This window comes from Podarcis liolepis, assembly GCF_965112155.1.
Source record: "Podarcis liolepis genome assembly, chromosome: 8".
NCBI lineage: Eukaryota > Metazoa > Chordata > Lepidosauria > Squamata > Lacertidae > Podarcis > Podarcis liolepis.
This window is the reverse complement of record NC_139560.1, coordinates 83621728-83645684: the sequence shown is the minus strand read 5'-3', so window position 1 is coordinate 83645684 and position 23957 is coordinate 83621728. Positions and strand designations below refer to the sequence as shown.

Sequence of the window (23957 nt, the reverse complement as noted above, 5' to 3'; positions counted from 1 at the left end):
GAGCGGCTGCGGTTGCCGGGGCGACGGGGTCCGTGACGTTAACAGAAGGCGCCCGTCGAGGGCGGGGCTGGCGTGAAAGAGAGGCCGCGGTTGCCGTGGCGACGGACGAGGCTTGGGCCCGGAGCGAGGCCGCCGGTGAGTGTCGCCTGCGGGGCGGCTGGGGCTGCCTCGTTCGCCGGGGGGAAGGGCGGTGGCTCCGGGGCTCGACGAGGTGACGAGGACCGTAATAGATACAGGACGAAGGGTGATGCTTGGTTTTCTATCTCCCAGTTTCCTCCAGGGAAAACAATGATGAAATTGGTTTGTGGTTGGTTTTTTTTAAAGCTTACTGAAAACAGGATAATCACGATCAAATTCTGAGGCTCAGACAGCATAAAATGGTTCCAGCGATATTTCTGAGGACTAAAACTAAAGGGGGCCAAGTGAGCCCACTGATTGAGGGATTCCTAGAGCAGGTGTGGAGAACCTCTGGCCCTCCAGATGTTACTGAACTACAACTCCCATCAACCCTGGCCATTGAGCATGCTCGCTGGGGGTGATGGGAATTGTAGTTCATTAGCATCTGGAGGGCCCAAAAGTTCCTATCACCTGTTGTAGAGCCTAGATCCAGGTGACCTATCTCATTGACTCAGCAAGTGCGCCTCAGACTGAGCTTCCCTGGAAGATACTGGCATGCAAACAGCCTTTAATGGATCCCAAGAGGAGAAGTTTACAGCAATCCTTCTGCAATTCATAGCATGCACAGTTGAGATCATAACCATTTCTATTTAGATAGAATTACTGTAAATCCCACTGGCTACAGTGGGCTTACTGTCGGGTAAGTATGAACAGGATTGCAGCCTCAGTCTTGGAGTGGATGTACATATGTATTACTTACTGCATTGTTGTGTTCAAAATAATAATATTTTGCTTTGTTCCAATAGACCTTGAGGGGAAAAATGACTGCTGGATCCATCTTAGTGCCTCAAATTATACCACTACGATTGCCAACACCAGGCAAAGCTAAACATGAAATAGATACAAATACACTTATAGAGATCAAATCAGGTATTTGCAACAGCTCAGAATGCATGCTATATGTTTCATTTTATATGGGCAACACACATACTGCTGGTCTTTCCGTTTCACTTCATAAGTGATTTCATCTTGTAAAAAGGAAGACACTTTAAAACAGAGGTGGTGAACCTCTGGGCCAGAGATGAAACACAGCCCTCCAGGCCTCTCTAAATGGACTTTAGGGTACTACCAACACCACACTTCTCCCTAGATCACACTTCATTCCAGCTCTGCCCCAAACCCTTCTGGGCGAGAGGGTTGCATGTTCTTGAACTGTGCATAGGAGTGTGAATGTGTGAATGAATGAATAAATGAATGTAACCTGATGTACAAAGGTAAGAATCACACCTGTTGGCTCTTGTCCAACCCACTACAGGCATTTTTATCTGGGACAGCATAAAAACGGTGGTTAGAGGTACTGTTTTGGGGGGACAGGGCAGGTGGGTGTGGGGGACTCCCAGGTCCTGAATGGGGAAACTGTGGCCCTGAAGGAGCAGGTGCGCAGCCTGGGAGTCATTTTGGACTCACAGCTGTCCATGGAGGTGCAGGTCAATTCTGTGTCTAGGGCAGCTGTCTACAAGCTCCATCTGGTACACAGGCTGAGACCCTATCTGCCTGCAGACTGTCTCACCAGAGTGAGGCATGCTCTGGTTATCTCTTTGGACTACTGCAACGCCCTCTATGTGGGGCTACCTTTGTAGGTGCAACTTACAGTTACTAATATTTAGGAAAGCTTGCTTCCAGGCTGTACAAATACTGTACAGTGGTATCTCAGGTTTCATACGCTTCAGGTTACATACGCTTCAGGTTACACACTCCACTAACCCAGAAATAGTGCTTCAGGTTAAGAACTTTGCTTCAGGGTAAGAAAAGAAATCGTGTTCCTGCGGCGCAGCGGCAGCAGGAGGCCCCATTAGCTAAATTGGTGCTTCAGGTTAAGAACAGTTTCAGGTTAAGAACGAACCTCTGGAACAAATTAAGTGCTTAACCCGAGGTACCACTGTATAGATTGCGGCTGAATACTGTGTGCATTTTTATGTACAGAGAAAAATGTATTCATGATCTTTAAGGGGGGAGATAGACATCTGCTCGCAGGAAGTCTATTCTTGTAATTTAAATTTGTAGGGTGTGTTTTTTTAAGGAATATTTTTATATAGAAATTATTGTTTGTGTGGAGAAGCGATAACATCCTTTTTTCATCTTTCAGATACCCCTGATGTCACCATATATTATACTATTGATGGAAGTAAACCACAGCTCTTTAGGAAACTTAATTACAGAGATCATAATACTTTTAAGTATAATGGACCAATCACATTACCAGATGGGAAAATAACAATTAAGGCACTGGCAGTTACAAAGTAAGTATTATCACTATGTAATCCAGCTTTTAAACAAAGGCAGATTTCGATTTGTGTGTGTGTGTGTGTTGATGGGCAATTATTTTTTTTGGTATTATCTTTGATATATAACAAATATAGGTGAAATACTACTCTGTGTTATCATCTAAAGCTAAACTAGATATGACTATAATTGCATTAACACCACTGAAGTATACATTTTTAAAAATGTAAATAGCAACCAAGGGGAAGCCTGAACAGTCTAGGGGTAAAGGAAGTTTAACTTTTCTTTTCCACTGTCTCAACACAAATCCCCTCTCAAAAGCTGGTATGTACATTTTGAAGCAGTTCTTCGCTGACACTGTAACGCTGCCTGCCCTTTTAGAAATTTTGTGGCCCAAAGGCTCCCTTGCTTGAAGTCTGGATAGGCAAATACCAAGTATCACTCCTCCCCGATATACAATAGTGTTTTCTCTTTGGTTAAGAAGAGCCCAAGACAAGATTCCTCCAACTCACACCTCTTCCCTATCTAGACAAAGGAATTATTTTCCCAAGCACAACTCTCTGAAGGTTTTCTGCCTCGTGCTGCTCCAGGTCTCCACTCCATTAGCTGGTTCTCCTGCCTTCTATTTTATCCTCACAACAGCCCTGTGGTTAGGCTGAGCGATAGTGACTGGCCCAAAGTCTCCCCAGACCTAGTCCAACACTGTGATGCTGAAGGTTTACTGGTAGGTCACTCTAATGTTTATCTCCCATGAGGTTGCTCCAGCAATACACGCCCAAGATTTGGGCAAACAGGGAATCAGGAGAAGTTAAGCTGGCTCTTCCTCCCCATAGTGACTGGAGAAAGTCTGTAAGTTTCCCCATCTCCAGAATAAGAGACTAAAGTACTAGTGAGAGGTTGGGGTCATGAGTTGCACTTGAGGGTGCCATCCACAAGGTGGAATTATACAGAGGCTTTGTGACCGTGCCAAATGCAAAGAGCAGCTTCAGCAAATAGATTTCTGTTAGGACCATGATAGAGATCAAAAGAGGTAAAGTTTCATGAGACTGAAGCATAGAATCACAGAACTGTAGAATTGTACATCTGGAAGGGACCCTGAGAATCGTCTAGTCCAGGCACCCCCAACCTTCAGCCCTCCTGATGTTTTGGCCTACAACTCCCATGATCCCTAGATAACAGGCCCAGTGGTCAGGGATTATGGGAATTGTAGTCCAAAACATCTGGAGGGCCGAAGGTTGGGGATGCCTGGACTCTAGTTCAACCTCCATCAATGCGAGAATATATATCTCCATGTGGAAATTTCTACTGTTGTTTCTGTTACATATTGGTTGGATGTTATTTTATGTTATTGTTTATTTTATGGATTGGTTTTGGTTTAGTTTAACTTTGATTATTGTTACCTGCATTGAGAAGTCTCTTTGAGGACTTAAAGGCAAGATATATATTTTTTTAAAAATTAAGTAATAAAGTTGAAACACATTTAATCCTTATTTACCTATTATTTTCCTACTGTGTTAGAACATAGACAACATGAGACCCGCAAAGCCAAATTCTTATACATTTACCAGAGGCAGCAAAAAGAAGAGAATCCCTTATATGAGACACAAATTATGAGGCCTGATCTAGAGTTTTTTGATTCTTAACTTACAGAGACGGCAGAGAGAGTACCGTTGTAACAAAAGTATTTATAGTAGAATATGTAACTCCCAACGTACATGTACCTGATGAAGATGAGAATGAGAATTTCCTGGAAGATCTCATCAGTCAGGCAAGTTATAAAAATGTTAAATCTACTGAAAAGTGTTATGAATCATTAATGCTGTTAAATATGAAGGTCTTGCAGCATAATAGGTCTTGTTGCTGGAGAGATCTATGAGGAGTGTTTCAGAAAACATTGAGGTACTGGAAAGAAAAAGTAGAATTCAACGTCACGCTAACACAGTTGTTCCATCAGCATGACCATTTTTGTTTGCCAAATGGAACAACCTCCCCTTTCCTTCTCTCAAGTTCTGTTCTGGGGGTTCTCCTGACCCTCCAGAGTGGATTTGTGGGAGGAGAGAGAAAGCCCCATTCTACCAGCAGGAGTTCTTCCATTGGCTTCCGCCAGTGCACTGAGTTAGTTGGATCTAACTCAGAGTAACTCAGGTTTATACAGGGGAAGCATCTATTTAAGTAAGTCATCAGAACCCTCATGGAGCAAGTTCATGGTCAAATAAGGCTTCTTCCATTCCTGCTGCAATTTAGGGAACAACAGTGGCTTAATAATCCATGTTCTTCCTGTCTGCCTGGGGTGTCACAAAAAGTGGAGAGATATTGAGCATCTGCAGAAGTTATTCCCTCCACCCCCAACCCCTATTCATGCATACCTGGTGGTCTCCATCCATATTGGAGGGGTCACAAGTTGTGCAAGCCTGTTATAATGTACAAAGGGAGATAGGTAAAAGGTGAAGGACCTCTGGAGGGTTAATTCCAGTCAAAAGTGACTGGGGTGTGGCGCGCTCATCTTGCTTCAGGCCGAGGGAGCCAGCGTTGTCCACAGACAGCTTTCTGACGAGTACCAGAGCGCACGGAAACGCCATTTACCTTCCCGCCACAGCGGTACCTATTTATCTACTTGCACTGGTGTGCTTTCAAACTGTTAGGTTTGCAGAAGTTGGGAGAGAGAAACGGGAGCTCACCTTGTTGCAGGGATTCGAACCACCGACCTTCCAATTGGCAAACCCAGGAGCCTCAGTGGTTTAGTCCAAAGTGCCACCTGTGTCTCCCTACAAAGGAATATAGAAAGCTGCCTTACATTAAATAAGAATCATTGGTTCATTTAACTTAGTATTGTCAGCACCAACGGGCTCATATGGCCATGGGTATCATAGAATTGTAGAGATGGAAGGGACCCCAAGGATCATGTAGCCCACCCCCCTGCAATGGAGGGATCAACTAATGGTTGAAGATGTGGTGGAAAGGGGGAGAAAGGATTTTAGTAAGACTTAGAAAAATAAATAGGAGATACAAGAAGAGAGAGAATTATTGCCCCTTTTTGGACACCAAAGAAATGGGCAAGGAGCCGAGATAGATAATCAGCCAAGAGCTCATATGCTTCAGGAATAGCAGGGGCCAGGAAATGCATAGAGAAAAGGGGAAACAAGACTCCAAAGAGAATTTCTGGATGAAAGGCTCCAAAGGGAAAAGAAAAGAAAAAAAAGAAATATTCTGGCATGCTGAATGTAAACTATACATTTGTCTTGGCCTCTGGTTTATCTCCATCCATAATCAAATTATGGCTCTGAAATAAAAAATGGGTGGAATCCTGAAATGTCTCTGGATTGTAGAGTGTACCTAGATAATACAAAGATTAAGTGGAACGTTTCATTCCATGCATGAGATGTTGTAGCAATTTATGCCAACAGATGCAGGGATTATGTTGTTTCTAGATAGCAGTAGAGGCCAACAATGTGTAGGGTGTCCACAGATGCAGACATAACCTGTCACTTGCTACCTTGCCCCATTCATAATTCCCTCCTTCATTCCTACCACAAGGCCTATTACAAAAGCAGGCTGATAAGAGTGCTTTCAGAATGGTTAGAGCATGTGTAACAGACCAAAATATGTATATGGGATTATAAATCAGAATCTTTTTTCTTAGGAGATGGAAAATGAATTGTCTCATTTGAATCTAAGAAAGAAAGAAGCAAGTGCTGAAAGCAGATTCCATTTGCCTGATGTAGCACTGGAATTACAAGGTACTGTATTGTTAAATCCAGAATTGAGAGAACTCCAAAAAGGTCACTGGTTCAAAGAATTTGAACTGGCAGCACATGAGCTTTATGGATAACTTCCTGAACCCATTCTTTTCTGTACTCAAAGTTACTCTCTTGGATATTACCACTTTAATTTTGTATCAAAATGACCAGTGAAACTGGCAGTTCTGTAAATTTGACCTTGTGCAACTTTATCACTCCAGTTGTCAGTAAACTTTAGGCTACCAGTTTACCATATACAACTGATTAGCATACTTATGCAAAGCATACAACCGCCTCCTCTGCGTTTTGTATTGTGTGCAAACGTGGTCCATATGGAATAACACCAGTGGACCAGTTCTTTATGCCTAGTACACTTTTTGAATCATTGAACAGACTTTCAAGATACAGTGGTGCCTCGCAAGACGAAAAGAATTCGTTCCGCGAGTCTTTTCGTCTTGCGATGTTTTTCGTCTTGCGAAGCACGGTCCGTCGCAACTGCGCCTCTTCAAGCGGCTTTAAGAAAAAAGCGCAAGACGTTTTCGTCTTGCGAAGCAAGCCCATAGGGAAATTCGTCTAGCGAAGCAACGCAAAACCGAAAAACCCTTTTGTCTAGCGAGTTTTTCATCTTGCGAGGCATTCGTCTTGCGGGGCACCACTGTAATAATATAAATAGGGATTAAAACAGCAATAGTCTAAACTATGGGGCAACATCTATATGTTATTATTTCCATGTATGTATTTTGTTATGTGTGAATTTGTCATTGATTTAACTCTTTTCTAATTTATTTCATTCCAGAACATGCTTTAGATGCGTTTTACACAGTTAGTCAAGGTTAACATTCTTTTGAAGTGTGATATTGAAAAATAATGAAATGAAATGTGTGCGTAATTTTAGGCTTGCCAAAAGAAAAATCATTTGTGCCCTCACAAATCATTGGAACACATCTGTTGAAAAATTACTTGAATACCTCAAGTGATGGAGAAAAGTCTAATTCTGCCACATGGATGCCTCGATCTCAGGTAATGAAAGTGGCTAGTTGGGTCAAAGGCATGTTAAGTGTTTGCACTGGCTTGTATAAAGAAGTAGTGTTAGAAAGGACTTTTTCTTAGTGGACACACAGATTTGGCCCAACCAGGTCTCCAGTGTTTCCATTGCCACCAGTGTCAGTTCTTGCCACCATTGTCACTACTCCACCAGGAATTAATTTCCTAGTATTTTCATAGATATGCTGAGACAGTATAGTCTTGAGTGTGGTTGGCTGCTGTTGACGGTTCTTCCCTTTCAAAGTTTGAGGATTATTGTCCTGGTTTGGCAAGAAGATGGGTACAAATGTGTCTGTTATTTTCCTACAGATGGAATTGTGCAACAAATGCCAGACTATGGTGCCCAGGAACTCACCAACATGTATCGTATGTGAAGCTCTGATGACGCCACGGCTGCAAGACCAAGGCAGCATCCGCCAAAAGGTAGCTCAGAGTTGATGTAAAAATAAAAGATTTCTTTATAGAAACAGTTTCTTTTGGGGGGGGGGTCTGCTGTAGCAGTGAGAACATAATACCTGATATATTCCCACATTGCTTGACACTTACATTTACTGAAATGTGCTTGTTCTATAACCCATAGGGCAAAGTAGTCTACTGTGTGTGCGGAGCAGGAAATCCAATTTGCATTACGCAGTGTGTGGTCTGTGGGATCCAATTTCCAGAAGCGCAAATGGTAAGGAAATTTCCGCACAAAATAATCACACACAAGCAATCTGAGAGGCCCAGGACCACTTGACAAGTTTCTCAGTCATCTGGTTCAAGTGAGATGCCATTAAATATTTTACAGATTACTTGCTGTATAATTTGCATAATAGAATGAAAGCCTTAGGATCAAAACCAGGTCTGCTGCATAAATAAGACTGCTAGTACACAGAACTGCATTTCATTTGGGTGCCTACAAATCACTTTCTAGTGCTTTGTATCCCTTATCAGTAGCTCAAGGGAAGTCAAGCAGACAATTGCACAATCCTATACATATCTACCGTATTTTTCGCTCTATAGGACGCACTTTTTCCCCTTCAAAAATGAAGGGGAAATGTGTGTGCATCCTATGGAGCGAAGACGCCATAGCCCCGCGACCCTCTCCTGGCTGGAGAGGTGACGTGCGGCTATGGCAGGAACCTCTAAAGCCCCATGTCACCTCTCCAGCCGGGAGAGCGTGCGCGGGGGGGCTAAAGCAGCCCCCCGTGACCCTCTCCCGGCTGGAGAGGTGACGCGCAGCTATGGCAGGAGCCTCTCCGCTGCGCCTTTCCGCTGCTCCCTGACCTGCTCTTTGGGGCTGGTGGTGGGCTTCCCCCCCGCCAGCCCCAAAGAGCAGGTCGAAAGGAACCTGAAGCCTGGAGAGCGAGAGGGGTCAGTGCACACCGACCCCTCTCGCTCTCCAGGCTTCCAAGGTAGCCGCCTGAAGGCGTCTGAACGCACCTTAAACGGCACCTTGTTTTAGAGCGGGAAAACAAGAGGGGGAAAGTTCTCCCCCTCTCTGTGCAGCGCCTCCTGCCGCTTCACTGAAGGGGCGCTGGGCAGAGAGGGGGAGATTTTTTTTTTCTTGTTCTCCCCCCTCTAAAACAAAGTGCGTCCTATTGTCCGGAGCGTCCTATGGTGCGAAAAATACGGTAAGTTCTACTGGGTTCAGTGGGGCTTTCTGCCTGAAATGGCTGCTTCTGACCAGCAAAATCCAAGCAAGTAAGAAAGTCGGCAAACTCTGGCTGTTCGGATATCTGAATCAGCCACTTGTATAGCAAGGTTTGGATATACTTTTTTGGATTCAGGTAACTAAGTTTTCAGAGAATGAGTGTTACGATAGTGGGACCAGCATGTAATAAAGACTGAAGAGGAATTTTCTATGTGCCTTAGGCTGAAAATGAAAATGAGTCTGCTTTAAAATAAGCCACTTTGTTATAGCCTATGACTAAAATAAATAACAGTGAACAAATATAAGCCATTTATGATGCACATCTCTTTAGACTACAGTGGTACCTCAGGTTACATACGCTTCAGGTTACATACACTTCAGGTTACAGACTCCGCTAACCTAGAAATAGTGCTTCAGGTTAAGAACTTTGCTTCAGCATGAGAACAGAAATTGTGCTCTGGCGGTGCAGCGGCAACAGGTGGCCCCCATTAGCTAAAGTGGTGCTTCAGGTTAAGAGCAGTTTCAGGTTAAGAACAGACCTCCGGAACGAATTAAGTACTTAACCCGAAGTACCACTGTACAATACTGATGAGACAGTATCTGCAGGAGGCACCCCTGCATTTTGAACCCTCAAAATGGTGAGTGTAAATGTATGTTCAGACCACTGGATGAGATAGAGAATGTCAGAGTTCCTTCAGAAAACATTTTAATTTATTTAGGGAAAATATATTGGTGGGATTTTATGTGTGTATCTGATAAGCTGTGTCAGCCTTTTTACCTATAATACAACCTATCTTTAACAGAGCAACAGCTTACAGACCAGGCAGCAATCAGTCATTTCATTGCCACCATCAATACCTAATTTGCTAGAGAAAAAAGAGCAAGGAACTCAAACCATTGGCTTGTACTACCCATCCATCAAATTTCTAGAGAAGAAAGAAAGTGAGCTCCTTTCTCAAAAGGAAAAATTGAACGAGACAAATTATCACAAACCTCTGCTCACAGCCATCAGTCCTGGAAGAGGTAAAAAGATGCTATTCAGAATGAATCCGTCATAAAACAGCCCTTGGGTTTCTCCTACTCCTAGGCTCCTTTGCAGATGAAGAACTTGAGTCATTGTGCTTACAGCAACTTTCAGCTATCCTTTTGTACTAGGTTCAGTTTTTTATGCAGGTTCTTAGATTTTGATGCCGGTATGTTCTGCTGTATTTTTGATATGTGATTGATTTTGATTGGGGGATTTTAATTATCGTATACTGCCCAATTAACCATACCCTCTGGGGGATTCACTATTTATTTTTAAAGGTGATTTGTTACTCACCTTGGAGAAAATATTTTTAATGAAGGGAAAATAAATGTTTAAAGATAAAATAAATAAAAAGGTTTTCAATCTGGCTGCTTAGGGGAAGTAGGGAGGGAGGGGAGATCTGGTCCAATAAGTTCCTGGAAAATGGAGACAGGATTCCCCTCTCTGCTGTTTGTGTTCATCAGGGCCATTATATGCAGTCCCACTTTCAATACTGTTTGTCCCTGCAAAAGTTTCAGGGCAGTCATACGGCTTCATTTCCAATCAGTGCATGTTCCGCTGCCTTCCTAATGAAATAATGTTGTTTCTTTGTCTCATTTTTGTTGCCCACCCACCCAAGCAATAGTGTAATAACATTGGGGAAGCATCGCAGAACTAATAAAATGAAATGATTTGTGGATGGTCCAATATGGATCCACCACTGTTGTGTTTATGGCATGTTGTAGAAATCACCTGCAAGAGCCACCAGTCTTTCTTGAGCTACTCTGTAACACCAGTGATATGTTCAGTCTATTTTCCTTCATTCAGGTTACTGGAGGAAGCAACTAGATCATGTTTGTGCACACCTCAGAAGTTACACGCAAAACAATCTGGAGTTCAGGACTTTGATTGGAGAGCCTCAAATGGGGAAGGTAAGAGAAAGAAGGGACCTTTTATGGCTCTAATCTTTCTCCTGTGATGCTGATGCATAAAGGGAATTAGGGTAGTGATTTAAGGCAAGAGGTGAGATGACTCTTGGCTTAAAAATAATAATAGAGGCTTGCTGAGAAGAAGGGAGACAGTCCTTTTTCCATGCAACTGGTGAGAGAAGTTAGTATCTGGATTTGTTTTATATCACTTTCTCAGTGAGAATGAGGAGGTCGAGGTTAGGATGGATATCCTTTTCTCTGGTAATATTTTATTTTGTTTTATCATAGATTTATAAATTCCTTGAGTCTTCAGTTTTATAAATTAGCTGGCCAGTTTTAAGTCTCTTGCTGACTCAAGCAGTCTGCATTATGTAGTGTTCTTTTCATCAGACTGAAGAGAGGCCAAACTCTGGAGGTGCAAAAGATGCTTGAAGGGAGAGACCATTTACAAATGTTTATACACTAATGCTAGAAGCCTCCAAGCCTAGATGGGACATAATGGAAACCTGATGGAATGGGAAGAACCAGTGGGGCACAGTTTTGTCTCTGGGTATCCACTTCATGGGAAGGACATATCGGAGGTGGTGTCTCTCTGTGTGTCAAAGAGAGCATTGAGTCCAGCAAGCTAGAAATCCCCAAAGAGGCAGACTCGTCCACAGAATCACTGTGGGTGATAATACTGGGCTCCAAGAGTATGTTAGTATTGGGAGCATGCTGTCATCTCCCTGATCAAAATGATCAGGTAGACCTTGAGATGGAGAAGGTTAATAATCAAGCCAGTTGTTAGAGTTAATGATAAAAGGGTTGATGGTAATGGGGGGCTCAGTGGTCCACTTGGCTGGGGCCATGCCTGTTTTGGATGGGATCACACTCTCCATTCTCCTGTGAGGGTTCGGTTTGCCATTAGAACGTACTACTGAGCCTGGTGTTGCTCCTGGGTGCCTTGGTTTTAGGTCTGGCTGATTCAACAACTGCACTGCTGCTGAAAGATAGACCCTAGATACCTTGGTTTAACCAGAGGATATTACTGCACTGCACTGCACTTGGAGCTGTTTTTAAAAATAGGTCAGGAACTTTGGCAGGTGCAAAATGTTCCTGCTTGCCTCTTGGTGGGCTTGAGTCAGCATAATCATATATCACCTATTTTTGGCAGCCAGTTTCTGCACCCAGTACAAGGTGCTGGTTTTGACCTTCCAAACCAAAAATGACCAGTCCTGATAAGTTCTTTGAAGTACCCTTTTCTTCCCTGCCTGTCAGCCATTTGAACCTCCACGTTAAAAAGAACTAGAAGTAGAGCCCTTCAGTGCCAACAGTGTGACGCAGCAGCTAAAAAAGCCAATGCAATTCTGGGCTGCATCAATAGGAGTATAGCATCTAGATCAAGGGAAGTAATAGTGCCACTGTATTCTGCTCTGGTCAGACCTCACCTGGAGTACTGTGTCCAGTTCTGGGCACCACAGTTCAAGAAGGACACTGACAAACTGGAACGTGTCCAGAGGAGGGCAACCAAAATGGTCAAAGGCCTGGAAACGATGCCTTATGAGGAACGGCTAAGGGAGCTGGGCATGTTTAGCCTGGAGAAGAGGAGGTTAAGGGGTGATATGATAGCCATGTTCAAATATATAAAAGGATGTCATATAGAGGAGGGAGAAAGGTTGTTTTCTGCTGCTCCAGAGAAGCGGGCACGGAGCAATGGATCCAAACTACAAGAAAGAAGATTCCACCTAAACATTAGTAAGAGCTGTTCGACAGTGGAATTTGCTGCCAAGGAGTGTGGTGGAGTCTCCTACTTTGGAGGTCTTTAAAGCAGAGGCTTGACAACCGTATGTCAGGAGTGCTCTGATGGTGTTTCCTGCTTGGCAGGGGGTTGGACTCGATGGCCCTTGTGGTCTCTTCCAACTCTATGATTCTATGATTCTATTCTATGATTCAGATTCCATCTTGTGTTGAGACCACAGTAGCCTCTGCAAGAAGCAGGGCCTTTTCCATTACATTCCATTTTCTGCAGGTGGTGTTTGGGTCCCCTCCTTGGTATCTTCTTGCCAACTGGTCAAGGCTCATCTCAAAACGCTTTGTACTGCTGATTTATTTTTCTTACTGCTATTCCGCTTTTCTTTTCAACTAAGATTTTAATTGGTTTTCTATATAACTTAGCTGTATTGTACACTGATTTGAAAAATCTTTTTTGAAAGTAGTGTGTGTAAGGATCATAGCTATTTTTCTTTTTAAAAGAAGAAAAGAAAACTTAATCACATTTTTTCCTTCTATAGCTTATTTCTGCTACAGTCCACAAGGACAGCTATCAAGTCAGTCTCCAGATAAATTATGCACTTGCTATAAATAAGGTCAGTGTGGAAATCAAAGCTGATAAAAATGAGAAGGTGCTATAATGAGAATCATTGGTAGTCAGGAGTTAGTAAATCACAACTTGGCTAATCAAGGCTCATTGCAGCTCTTTTAAACCAGTGGTATTCCAAATATCTACGTTTAGGGAAATCTTTCTTCAACACTGAGGAATCTGTGTGCAGCTGCCTTAGAGCATTTTACATTAGGGGTGACCCTCCAGAAGTGGTTTTTTTCTATCTATCCTCCCACCTTTTTTGTAACTATATGTTAGACAGGCTTATTCCCTTTCCTTAGCTTTACACATGTGCAGAAATGAGGTCACATTCTCAGAGAAAAAGCATGCCTGTATTACCAGAGCTAGATAACTGACAGTGGAGGATCAGTTTCTACTTTCTATCTAATCTGAGGCTGAGGTTTTCCTACACAAACATTCTCGACACGTTCTTAATACAGTCTGGGTAAGCAGATTCTCCTAACAAATATGCTTTCTAATATATTGCCCATCTGATCTTCCTTCATATATTCTTCCAAAATAACACTTTATCCTTCCTGCTTATATTGCCACCAAAATCATAGTCTGTATCCAGGAGTGGGATAGGTCTGTAATGGTTCGTGCTTTTCAGGATTGTTCCCAGATTACTGTATAATCACTATATGCACTTTCCCCAACATTAGGCACTCTACATTACTATTACTTCACTGATTTTTTTTGGTCAATCTAAGTGCCATTAATCCATTAAATTCCTGGAAGAATTCTCCACTTATCCCATCTGGACATGGGTCCTTTTTTACTCCTTGGTCTTTTTCACTTAAAATAGAAACATCTAATCTGTATCACTGTTGTCTTGTGGTCTTACGGATTCTACTGCTATTCATATAACTTGTTTTATCTACTTCCAAGGGTTCTTTTTATTTTTATAGCTTCAGGTAACAACCCATACATTGATTGTTGTCATGCTTGAATTGAGAGCTTGATTAAGGATTAGTCCACACAGATTAATATGAGCAGGTATTGTACTTGTGGATGCTCCTCAAGAGTTTGTTCATTCTTCCCTTGCGCTGTGAATAAAACAAACCAGAGACTGGTTTGTCATGTAGTCTGAACCTAGGTTCATGGTTTGTTTCCTCATAGCCATGAGTGGGCTTGTATTCTGTTTTCTTCCTTACACACCATGAGTTATAACCAAGATTTGCTCTTGGCTTACCACTTTTGGTTTGTTCAAAGGAAACAAACCATGAGCCCAGGTTGGATAACTCAACAAGCCAAGACTGTTGAGGAGTGTTGCCGAACATTGAGCGTGGTGCACCAGCATGGTGCTCATTCGAATTAAACCATTGTTTGTCTTTAAACTGTTATTTAAATTTTTATGCAACATGCAAACTGCACCTAAGATTATTCCCAACACTTGCTGTAGCTACACATCATAGAACAGTGGTATGCAGATCGGCTTTCAGAGAAGCTTAGCTGCCATAACAGATCTTCTCACCAATAAAGTTTGCAATACAGTTTACAACCACTGTGTTGAATTATAGCTTATGTTGGTATGGCAAAGGTTGTCATATAATGTACTGTTTATGCTTCTCCAGGATATTTTGACCAATAAACCACTGACATTTGGCTATCATGAACTGAGCCCCAGCAAAGCAGGAAGAGCTGGATTATATGAAAGTCAAGCCGGTCTGGGTGAGCATTCTGGTGTGATCTGGTTCAAATGCTCTCCTTGTTTTGTACATTTTCAGACAGTGACTTGTACCCAGAAAAGTATGTACTACTTAACACATCTGAAAATTAAACCTTAAAGAATTGCCAATGCAATTCTGGGCTGCATCAATAGGAGTATAGCATCTAGATCAAGGGAAGTAATAGTGCCACTGTATTCTGCTCTGGTCAGACCTCACCTGGAGTACTGTGTCCAGTTCTGGGCACCACAGTTCAAGGACACTGACAAACTGGAACGTGTCCAGAGGAGGGCAACCAAAATGGTCAAAGGCCTGGAAACGATGCCTTATGAGGAACGGCTAAGGAAGCTGGGCATGTTTAGCCTGGAGAAGAGGAGGTTAAGGGGTGATATGATAGCCATGTTCAAATATATAAAAGGATGTTACATAGAAGAGAGAGAAAGGTTGTTTTCTGCTGCTCCAGAGAAGCGGACACGGAGCAATGGATCCAAACTACTAGAAAGAAGATTCCACCTAAACATTAGGTAGAACTTCCTGACAGTAAGAGCTGTTTGACAGTGGAATTTGCTGCCAAGGAGTGTAGTGGAGTCTCCTTCTTTGGAGGTCTTTAAGCAGAGGCTTGACAACCATATGTCAGGAGTGCTCTGATGGTGTTTCCTGCTTGGCAGGGGGTTGGACTTGATGGCCCTTGTGGTCTCTTCCAACTCTAGGATTCTAAGTAGATCCCAAGCGCATGGTATTTCCAAGGACCCTTCACTGCTCTCAGCACCTTTGCACTCTGCAGAGCCAGGGATCTTTGAGGAGGGTCCACCCTCAGATGGGTTTCCAGATGGCTCTGGGGGATTTTCCAGCTAATATGACTGACGCTCCTGTCGAAGCCCTCACCAACCTCTGGAACACCCACAAGGCTTGGGCCATTGACACAATCTCCTCTGAGCTCCCTCTCCTGCTTTGTGGAGCCGATTTGGCTTCCTGATATACTCCAGATGAGAAAAGAAGCTGGGAGACAGCTCAAACACAAATGGAGGAAAAACTCCAGTTGAATGCAATCAAACTCTTGTGAGGGCTCATCCTGGAGCCTACCTAGTGGCAGAGAAGGCAGCAAAGGTGGCTTACTTGGCTGCCTCCATTGGATCCTTGTTGTGCTCTCCAACAGAGCTTTTCCAAGTAGTGTGAGTCTGGCCCGAAGGAGGTGGTGGAACCAATGGTAGCTCACTGTGACTTGTGACTTGTTTGCAAAGCATTTTGAGGACAAAATCGCTTGCATCCACCGGGACCTTGACTCCGTTATTACAGCAGATGAGTCTCAAGGCATGTCAAGAGGGCGGCAGCAGAACGGGCATTTTTTGCAGTGGCTCCCTGCTTATGGAACGAGGGAGGCTGGCCCAATGCCTTCGTTGCATATCTTTAAGTGCCAGGGAAAAACATTCATCTTCTTCCAGGCCTTTGGCTATCAGTTATAGCAACTCAACACAATGACCCCATGGGGCTTTGCCTTGTAATTCACCTGATGCCTGCTGGTTCCATCTCAGATGTTGGCCCCTTTGATAGTGGAAATGTAGCCTGCTGCTATATCTCAGGCTGTGAGGTACAGACCGAGAGCCAAAAGAGGTCGCACACACACCTCTTGCCTAGGTTTCTTGGTGTGGAGGAGAAAGGCGCTTCCATCAAGAGCTTCAGGTATTCACTGACCTGAAAAAGAGAATTTGATCAGCAGCAAAGTCAGAAAGCCATACATCTTTAAAAAGAAGAAAAACGTCCCAGGCATCTCAGTGGAAATACCGGAAGATATTCTTGGGGGAGAAGACTGCAGGATTTGTTAAGAATATTGCAATAAACAAAAAACTTTTGTTAATCAGCTCATGCTGCTGTTAGGTGGGGCTCCTATGTTATTTTGCTCTACTATGGGACATCACTTGAATATCATTGTAGCTTTCTCTATTTTAGCCCAAGAAGAGAGTCAAAGAGCGCCAAGCCCCAGCGAGAAAGTCAAAAGGATGATGAAAACAGGGACATGTCTAGAAAAAGAAGACAAGCTCACTGTATGTATCTGCTCTTAGTATGGCGGTTAACACCTCTGTAGGGATGCTGCAACATAAGCAGTGTTAGTACCAAGCTGGTTTTAAAAATGAATCTTTTCTGGAAAGTATTATTTCAGGTGGGGGAAGCACAGCAAATATTATTACTTCCATTGCATTTTCCCTTCCTCCTACTTCTGCTCTGAGGAGGGCATTTCCTTTTTTGTCTTGGTAGCCAGAGCAATCCCACAGAGAGAGCATGTAGAGCAGGTACATGCCTGGTCAAGGCCATGCAGTATATCCCTGGCCTTGGCACCAAAGTGGGTGGGTAGTGGAAATATTGGACAAGAGCTATTGGGTCACGCTTCCATCCTGTCAAAAGTGGGTCATCAGCTGGCCTGCCATGCACTCATTTCCAGTATCACTTTTGTCCATGCAAACGGAACTGTTTACAGTGGTACCTCGGGTTACATACGCTTCAGGTTACATACGCTTCAGCTTACAGACTTCGCTAACCCAGAAATAGTACCTCGGGTTAAGTACTTTGCTTCAGGATGAGAACAGAAATCGTGCTCTGGCGACGCAGCAGCAGCAGGAGGCCCCATTAGCTAAAGTGATGCTTCAGGTTAAGAACAGTTTCAGGCTAAGTCCAGCCCTCTGGAACGAATTAAGTACTTAACCCGAGGTACCACTGTATACAAATCCTGGGAATTTGCATACTTGCCTTAGAGGTCAAGTATGGTCACTGGAGTCTCTGAGCAAGAGTACCATGTGGCTTGGCCCTTTTCCTTACAGTTGTTGCGTGCCTGCAGATGTTCCTTCTGAACAGGGCTTCCCTCAAGGTCAACATGGCTCTGGGGAAAGATGCCTTCCAAAGCGAAACAAATCTGTTGTGAAACTGGTGCTGATGTCTCTCCAATATGTAGCCAGTGGTGATTTTCAGTAGGATGTCTCGCCTCTCTGTTAGGAGCAAGGCTGGTCATTTTGAGCTCATCATTTTCCTCTTGACTGAGTTCCCGGGGATGATTTGTGTGGTTGACTTATGTCACAATTCTGGCACCACAAACCCATCCTGACGTCTGTTATTCAGAACTGACCTTACCAGCAAGCAAGCAATGTATAGCTCCATTCTGCCTGCCCTGTCACCTGACTTGGGGTTGCGATCACCTAGAAAAGGGTTTATATACTGATGGAGGGCGTGCAGCCATTGTTTGGTCAGTATGGTGTTCTTTGAAATAGAGCATTTCTGCCAGTAGCCCAGGGTGATGGTGTAGGGAGGCACCTCTTGCACATGGAACACCCTCTCCAGGAGCTGAATGGCTGTTTTGCTTCTGCATTTTTCTAGACTGAATCTAGGCAGTTGCTGAAGGAAGTGGGTCCAAAAGGCCAAGGGCGACCTTTCGTTGTAGAACAACTGATTGACGAGGCAAGTTTCAGTAGTGTGGCATTCTGAAGCATTCTGTTCAACTATTAGGAATACATTTGTTTCTTTTTTTAAATAACATTTCCCCCCAAAAAAATCAAACTATCCAATAGATCTATACCACAAAGGTACCTAAATTGTCGATACGTAGTTCTTTATGCTACTCACTTAACAGGTATAAGCTTGAATAGGTGATCCACTTAGAATTCTTCCTCTGTAGGTACAAGTTTCCCTGGCATATGTTAGTCAAACAGTTCAGACAAGTTACAGTTTTTGCATGTGGTAAAGGGGATGTGGGATGAAAGCTGGTGAGCTCGGCCTTGTTCTTCTCCCCGCTTCCTGCGTGTGAATCGTCAGCAATTCCTGCTTTTATAGCCACCACTTATTATGCACAATCCTGTTTTCCTCCAGTTTAGTAAACATGTGTGGATATGTGAACCACATTGCCAGGATTCAGCCATCAAAAACAGTGTCTGGGCAGAAATTGCTTAAATGTCCGGAAATCCCTGTTGGAAGCGAATTTCCTTAAAAGTAGCTCAAAAAGTTATTTTTTTTTTGAGATCTTGCAAAAAAAAAAAGTCAACAACTTTTTAAAAATATGGCAACCCTAGTATATATATTATAACACTTGTAATTTTACTTAACATTAACCAGATCTTCCTGTAATTCAAATACCATTTGAGCAATGTGTAATGTGCAGTACTTTAAAAGAGGGAAGGAAGGGAGGTATGTTTGATTCTCTACTTTTCCCACACACTCCAGGGGGCTGACCCCAACTGCACCAACAGCAAGGACCAACCTGCGTTAACGCTGGCTGTGCTAAACAGGCATCATGAAGTTATTCCCATTCTCGTGCAGAAAGGTGCCAACGTGGACCATCAGTCAAGACCGTACGTCAGCCTTCTGCATTCTGATTAACTGGTCTGATTGTTTATGCTTATTTGGAAATGGAAGCTGTTAACATACAGAATGAACTCGAATACTTTTTAGCGGGAAGAAACTCCAGTGACAATCCTTCTTGTTACATATTTTTACATGGCTGTTTATCTGTATATATTTTAAAATTTTATATATGGATGTTTTATGGTGGCCTATATTTGTAATACCTGATCAAGGTTTGGTGAAGTAACTCTGAATACTAGGGGGAAATCTAAATGGCACTTTTACATGCCTATATAGTTCACACGGCTTGCACTGCTGCCTGAAGCAGTCATCAGGTTGTTTGAAATATGCCATACCAATGTGCAGCCGTTCTCACAATGCAGTTATCCTCTCCCACCCCCTTTTAAACATTTAATCTCACATGGAAATGTGTATTTTGTATGGAAGCTGCACAGTCACACTGAATGCTGCAGATGGGACACAGAACGATCAAAATGTCAGTTCCAAGCCATCTGACCAGGGGGGAAATGATCTTCTCTGGTATGCAGTCATATTGCATATTGGTTTTTGTTCTTATTTTGTGTGTTTATACATTGTTATTATTATGTTGTGAACTCAGATGAAGTGTGGTATACAAATTTAACTAATAAATAATAATAAGTGCCTGTAGTTAATTAAAAGCATTTTATATGTTATGATTTAAAGGTGAGTTCTTACTGCTACTTGTCATTTGTGATGGCTGGAAGCAAGCCGGCCTCACAGTTGGCAGCCTAGGTTTCTTACGCCTTGTCCCCTTTCCTCGCTCTTACACAGGCTTAACAATACAGCTCTACATGAAGCAGTCTTGCTTGGATTGGAAGGATGGGAATGCATGGATGCTTTGCTAGGGTAAGTACGGAGAAACCTTGGCTTAAAAAGGGGTGCTGAGTGCATCCAGCACCTACGTCTTCTCAGGATAAGTAGAGAGCTGACATAGTATCATTGGATTAAGGGACCCTGCGATGTTAGTTCCCCCTGCAATGTTAGTTCTAGTAACTCAGCCCCGTTCTTCTAACAGATACATCATTATAAAATAAATTTTAACTGGTTGTCCACAGTCCACCCACACTGAGGCCATGTTATTGCGATACACTACAGCTGCAGGTTTACATCTTCTCTGACAATGGTAGCAGGAGTAGTGGGATTGAGTGGCACAGCAGTTTGGGACCCCCGAGTTGGCGGTGGATCCCAGTTGTGCCATCTGCCTGCACTGCAAGGAGAAGCTGAGCAGGGAAAAGTTCCAGAGACTACGCCAAGAGCAGCCTTAAAGTATACCTTTAAAGAGCCAGTGTGGTGTAGTGGTTAAGAGCAGTGGACTCATAATCTGGTGAACCGGGTTTGATTCCCTGCCCCTCCACATGCAGCTGCTGGGTGACCTTGGGCTAGTCACACTTCTTTGAAGTCTTTCAGCCTCACCTCACAGAGTGTTTGTTGTGGGGGAGGAAGGGAAAGGAGATTGTTAGCCGCTTTGAGACTCCTTAAAGGTAAAGGCACCCCTGAACATTAGGTCCAGTTGTGGCCAACTCTGGGGTTGTGGCGCTCATCTCGCTTTACTGGCCGAGGGAGCCCGCGTACAGCATTATTGGCCAGCATGACTAAGCTGCTTCTGGCGAACCAGAGCAGCGCACGGAAACACCATTTACCTTCCCACCAGAGCGGTACCTATTTATCTACTTGCACTTTGATGTGCTTTCGAACTGCTAGGTTGGCAGGAGCAGGGACCGAGCAACAGGAGCTCACCCCATCACGGGGATTTGAACTGCCGACCTTATGATCGGCAAGTCCTAGGCTCTGTGCTTTAACCCACAGCGCCACCCGTGTCCCTTAGGGTACTTAGGGTACTACCTTGAGACTCCTTAGGGTAGTGATAAAGCGGGATATCAAATCCAAACTCTTCTTCTACACCTGCACATACGGTAGTAGTTCCTCTTGCTTAGGTAAGAGGCAGAGGCAGAGATGTCAGGCATGAAAAAGGTGTCCAAACAGAGGAAAAGAGAAGCCCCCACTCACTCTCTGCTCACCCCAAGAAGTAGGAGCAGTTTGGGCAGGTGACTGGAGAGGAGGAAGTATGGTCCAGGAAATGAAAGTTTCCAGCACCCAGACCAGCCGCCCCCTCAAATCTTGCTGCTCTGTGTCCAGTACCACCCAACACCATTGAATCAGTGCCCACAAACAAAACTACTGGTAGGAAACTAATCCCTTTAAGTTTTTTCTCCCTATCCCACCTCCCTATTTAAAGGCACCTAGAAGGCAAGTGCTGGGCCAGTTTGTCTGAAATTTGGAAGCATGCATGCTATGGATGCCACTTTAATGTATGTTGTTTTTAGACCAATTGCACTCGAAATACTAGTGAAGATTATTTTTTCCCTTTTGTTACCTACCCCACCCCCAACTCTAAAAGTTGCCCATGTGGGGAAAGCACTGCAGTTATCCTTCTGAAATTTGGCAGGATTCATCCCTTGGGATGGGTCTATGACATGGGTAGGCAAACTAAGGCCCAGAGGCCAGATGTGATCCAATCGCCTTCTAAATCTGGCTCATGGATGGTCCGTGAATCAGCGTGTTTTTTACATGAGTAGAATGTGTGCTTTTATTTAAAATGCATATCTGGGTTATTTGTGGGACATAGGAATTCGTTCATTATTATTGTTTTTCAAAATACAGTCCGACCCCCCACAAAGTCTGAGTGAGGGACAGTGGACCGGCCCCTTGCTGAAAAAGTTTGCTGACCCCTGATCTATGATACCTGCAGAAATTCTTCCTAAAAATAAAAAGACGCTTTTACTTTGTGCTGGAGAGCTTTTAAAGTTTAATTTAAAAAACAATCACGCCAACCCACACCCACAAAACCCCTTATTTCACTGTAATTTGGTAGGCATTGTTTACTCCAGGATGGGGGAAACTCTGCCTGTTGTGAAAAGAAGTAGAACTAGTTTTGACTTCCCAGTGGCAAGAAGTGGGAGGGAACAAACCCTCATTTTTCCTGAAGAGGCTGCTGCCATGGACCATGAGTCGAATCAATGGGCCTCGCTTCACACCATGGCATGTTGTTTTCTGAAACAGCAAATGAGGCTCCAAAGTTAATTTTGTTGCCCGGGAGCAACCCTAGTATTAACACATTTTTATGTAGTTTTGTGATAACTGCTGACAGCAGTAAGAGCTATTGACATTGTTTGAAACAAGAATCGTGACTTCATTTTCCTGGCACAACAATCTAAGCCCTCCCTGATAAAAGGTCTTTTTTTCACAGATGTAATGCAAACATTAAGAAGAAGAATTCCAGAGGGCTGTCAGCCTGTGATTTGGCACTGAAGAGTGGCATTGACAAAATAGTTTCATTGTTTGCTAGAAAGCTAGGAAAGAGGATGTTAGACAAAACTTCCACAACACAGGCAGAGTCCACCTAATGGCTCAGGGCCGCAATACCTAGAATCATAGAATCATAGAGTTGGAAGAGACCACAAGGGCCATCGAGTCCAACCCCCTGCCAAGCAGGAAACACCATCAGAGCACTCCTGACATACCTCAAGGACCGCCTCTCCCCATATGAACCGAACTGGACCCTGCGATCATCATCTGCAGCCCTTCTTTATGTGCCCCCTCCACAAGAGGTCCAGAGGGTGGCAACATTAGAATGGGCCTTTTCTATGGCAGCTTTGTTTGTGGAATGCTCTCCCCAGGGAGGCTCAACTGGTTCCTTCATTGCATATATTTAGGCGCCAGGCAAAACCTTTCCTGTATAACCAGGCCTTTGGTCTGTGGCCTTTTAGAATCGGGCAGGATGCTTTTAATGTATCCCCCCCCCCCCCCGATTGCTTTTAAGGTATCAATGTGCCGGGGTGGTGGTTGCAAGTCGTTTTGCCTTGCCTTTGGAAAAATAAAGTTTCTAACAAAACACCTCCACAATAGACAAAATCCCTAAGTAGCATGATTAAACCAACAAACCATGACATTCAGACTGAGGTCACCTTGAACATGTTTGATGCCAGCATGCCTTGCTCACCTGAACATCATCACACTTATGGATGACTGCAGGAGATTGTGAATGGCCAAATGGCCAAAGGCAGGCCTAACCTGCTTACTTCCAGGAGGAAATGCAAATGAGAATTAACATTGTACTAGACAAATCCCTGATAATGGACTATATCAATATAATAATTGGATACATACCTGCAACATATCTGTTTAGCATCAGTAGCATGTATGCTAATTCTCTTTTTGATAAAATAAAATTGCATTTGATTTCTCTTGGTTGTCCTTGTTAACTCTTGGGGTGTTAACGTGTGGAGCACGTTCAGGTCTCATTGCCAAAATATCCTCAAAAGGGGTGACAGGGCCACATGTGCTAACTGCACACCTCATAACACTTTATTAGTATTGAATAACTACATTAGGGATCCTATACATTTCATGGCATTATGTGAGTCCCTAAGAATTTGCACACAGCCTTTTTATTATGTATATATCCAATCTGAATTTTGACAGGTCAGATCAGGCTTCCTCAACATTGGCCCTCCAGATTTTTTGAGACTACAATTCCCATCATCCCTGACCACTGGTCCTGCTACCAAGGGATCAAGGGCCGAGGTTGAGGAAGCCTGGGTTAGATTTTTCCACCTAATAAATGTCATGTCTAGAGAGACTGAATCAAACATTTTATTGCTTTCTGCAAAGAATAGTTTGAACATTTGTATCTTCATTCAGTATGAGAACTCGTTGGGAAACATCAACTGGTTTGTCAAAAGGGTTCTTCGTGAAGAACAGGGCGACCAATTCCATTCTTACAGAAAAAGGAAGGAGTTTTTGTATTTCTGTCTTGG

At 43.5% G+C, this 23957-nt stretch overlaps 1 protein-coding gene across 4 annotated transcripts; it reads left to right on the top strand.

Annotated features, from left to right (window-relative positions):
• The first annotated feature begins 22 nt into the window (after positions 1–22).
• DZANK1 (double zinc ribbon and ankyrin repeat domains 1) lies at positions 23–22559 on the top strand. 4 transcript variants are annotated; one of them, XM_083519394.1, is made up of 17 exons: positions 23–135; positions 924–1047; positions 2264–2417; positions 4051–4168; positions 6041–6137; positions 7033–7157; positions 7491–7604; positions 7762–7854; positions 9618–9837; positions 10649–10752; positions 13020–13094; positions 14683–14779; positions 16723–16817; positions 18139–18219; positions 18979–19106; positions 19912–19986; positions 22388–22559. In XM_083519394.1, the coding sequence occupies exons 2-17, from the start codon at positions 939–941 to the stop codon at positions 22542–22544; spliced, it is 1842 nt and encodes a 613-aa protein (XP_083375520.1). In that variant the 5' UTR covers positions 23–135; positions 924–938; the 3' UTR covers positions 22545–22559. The 4 variants fall into 4 exon arrangements, with proteins under 4 accessions (XP_083375520.1, XP_083375521.1, XP_083375523.1 ...); XM_083519395.1 differs by having other exon boundaries at positions 49–244; XM_083519396.1 differs by lacking the exon at positions 23–135 and adding an exon at positions 316–817.
• The last annotated feature ends 1398 nt before the right edge of the window (positions 22560–23957 follow it).

Coding starts and splice junctions, on each gene's coding strand:
- DZANK1 (XM_083519394.1), top strand. CDS start 939: ATGACTGCTGGATCCATCTTAGTGCCTCAAATTATACCACTACGATTG. Junction 16,818..18,138: donor AAAAAGAAGACAAGCTCACT/GTATGTATCTGC, acceptor GCATTTTTCTAG/ACTGAATCTAGGCAGTTGCT. Junction 19,987..22,387: donor TGCATGGATGCTTTGCTAGG/GTAAGTACGGAG, acceptor TTTTTTTCACAG/ATGTAATGCAAACATTAAGA.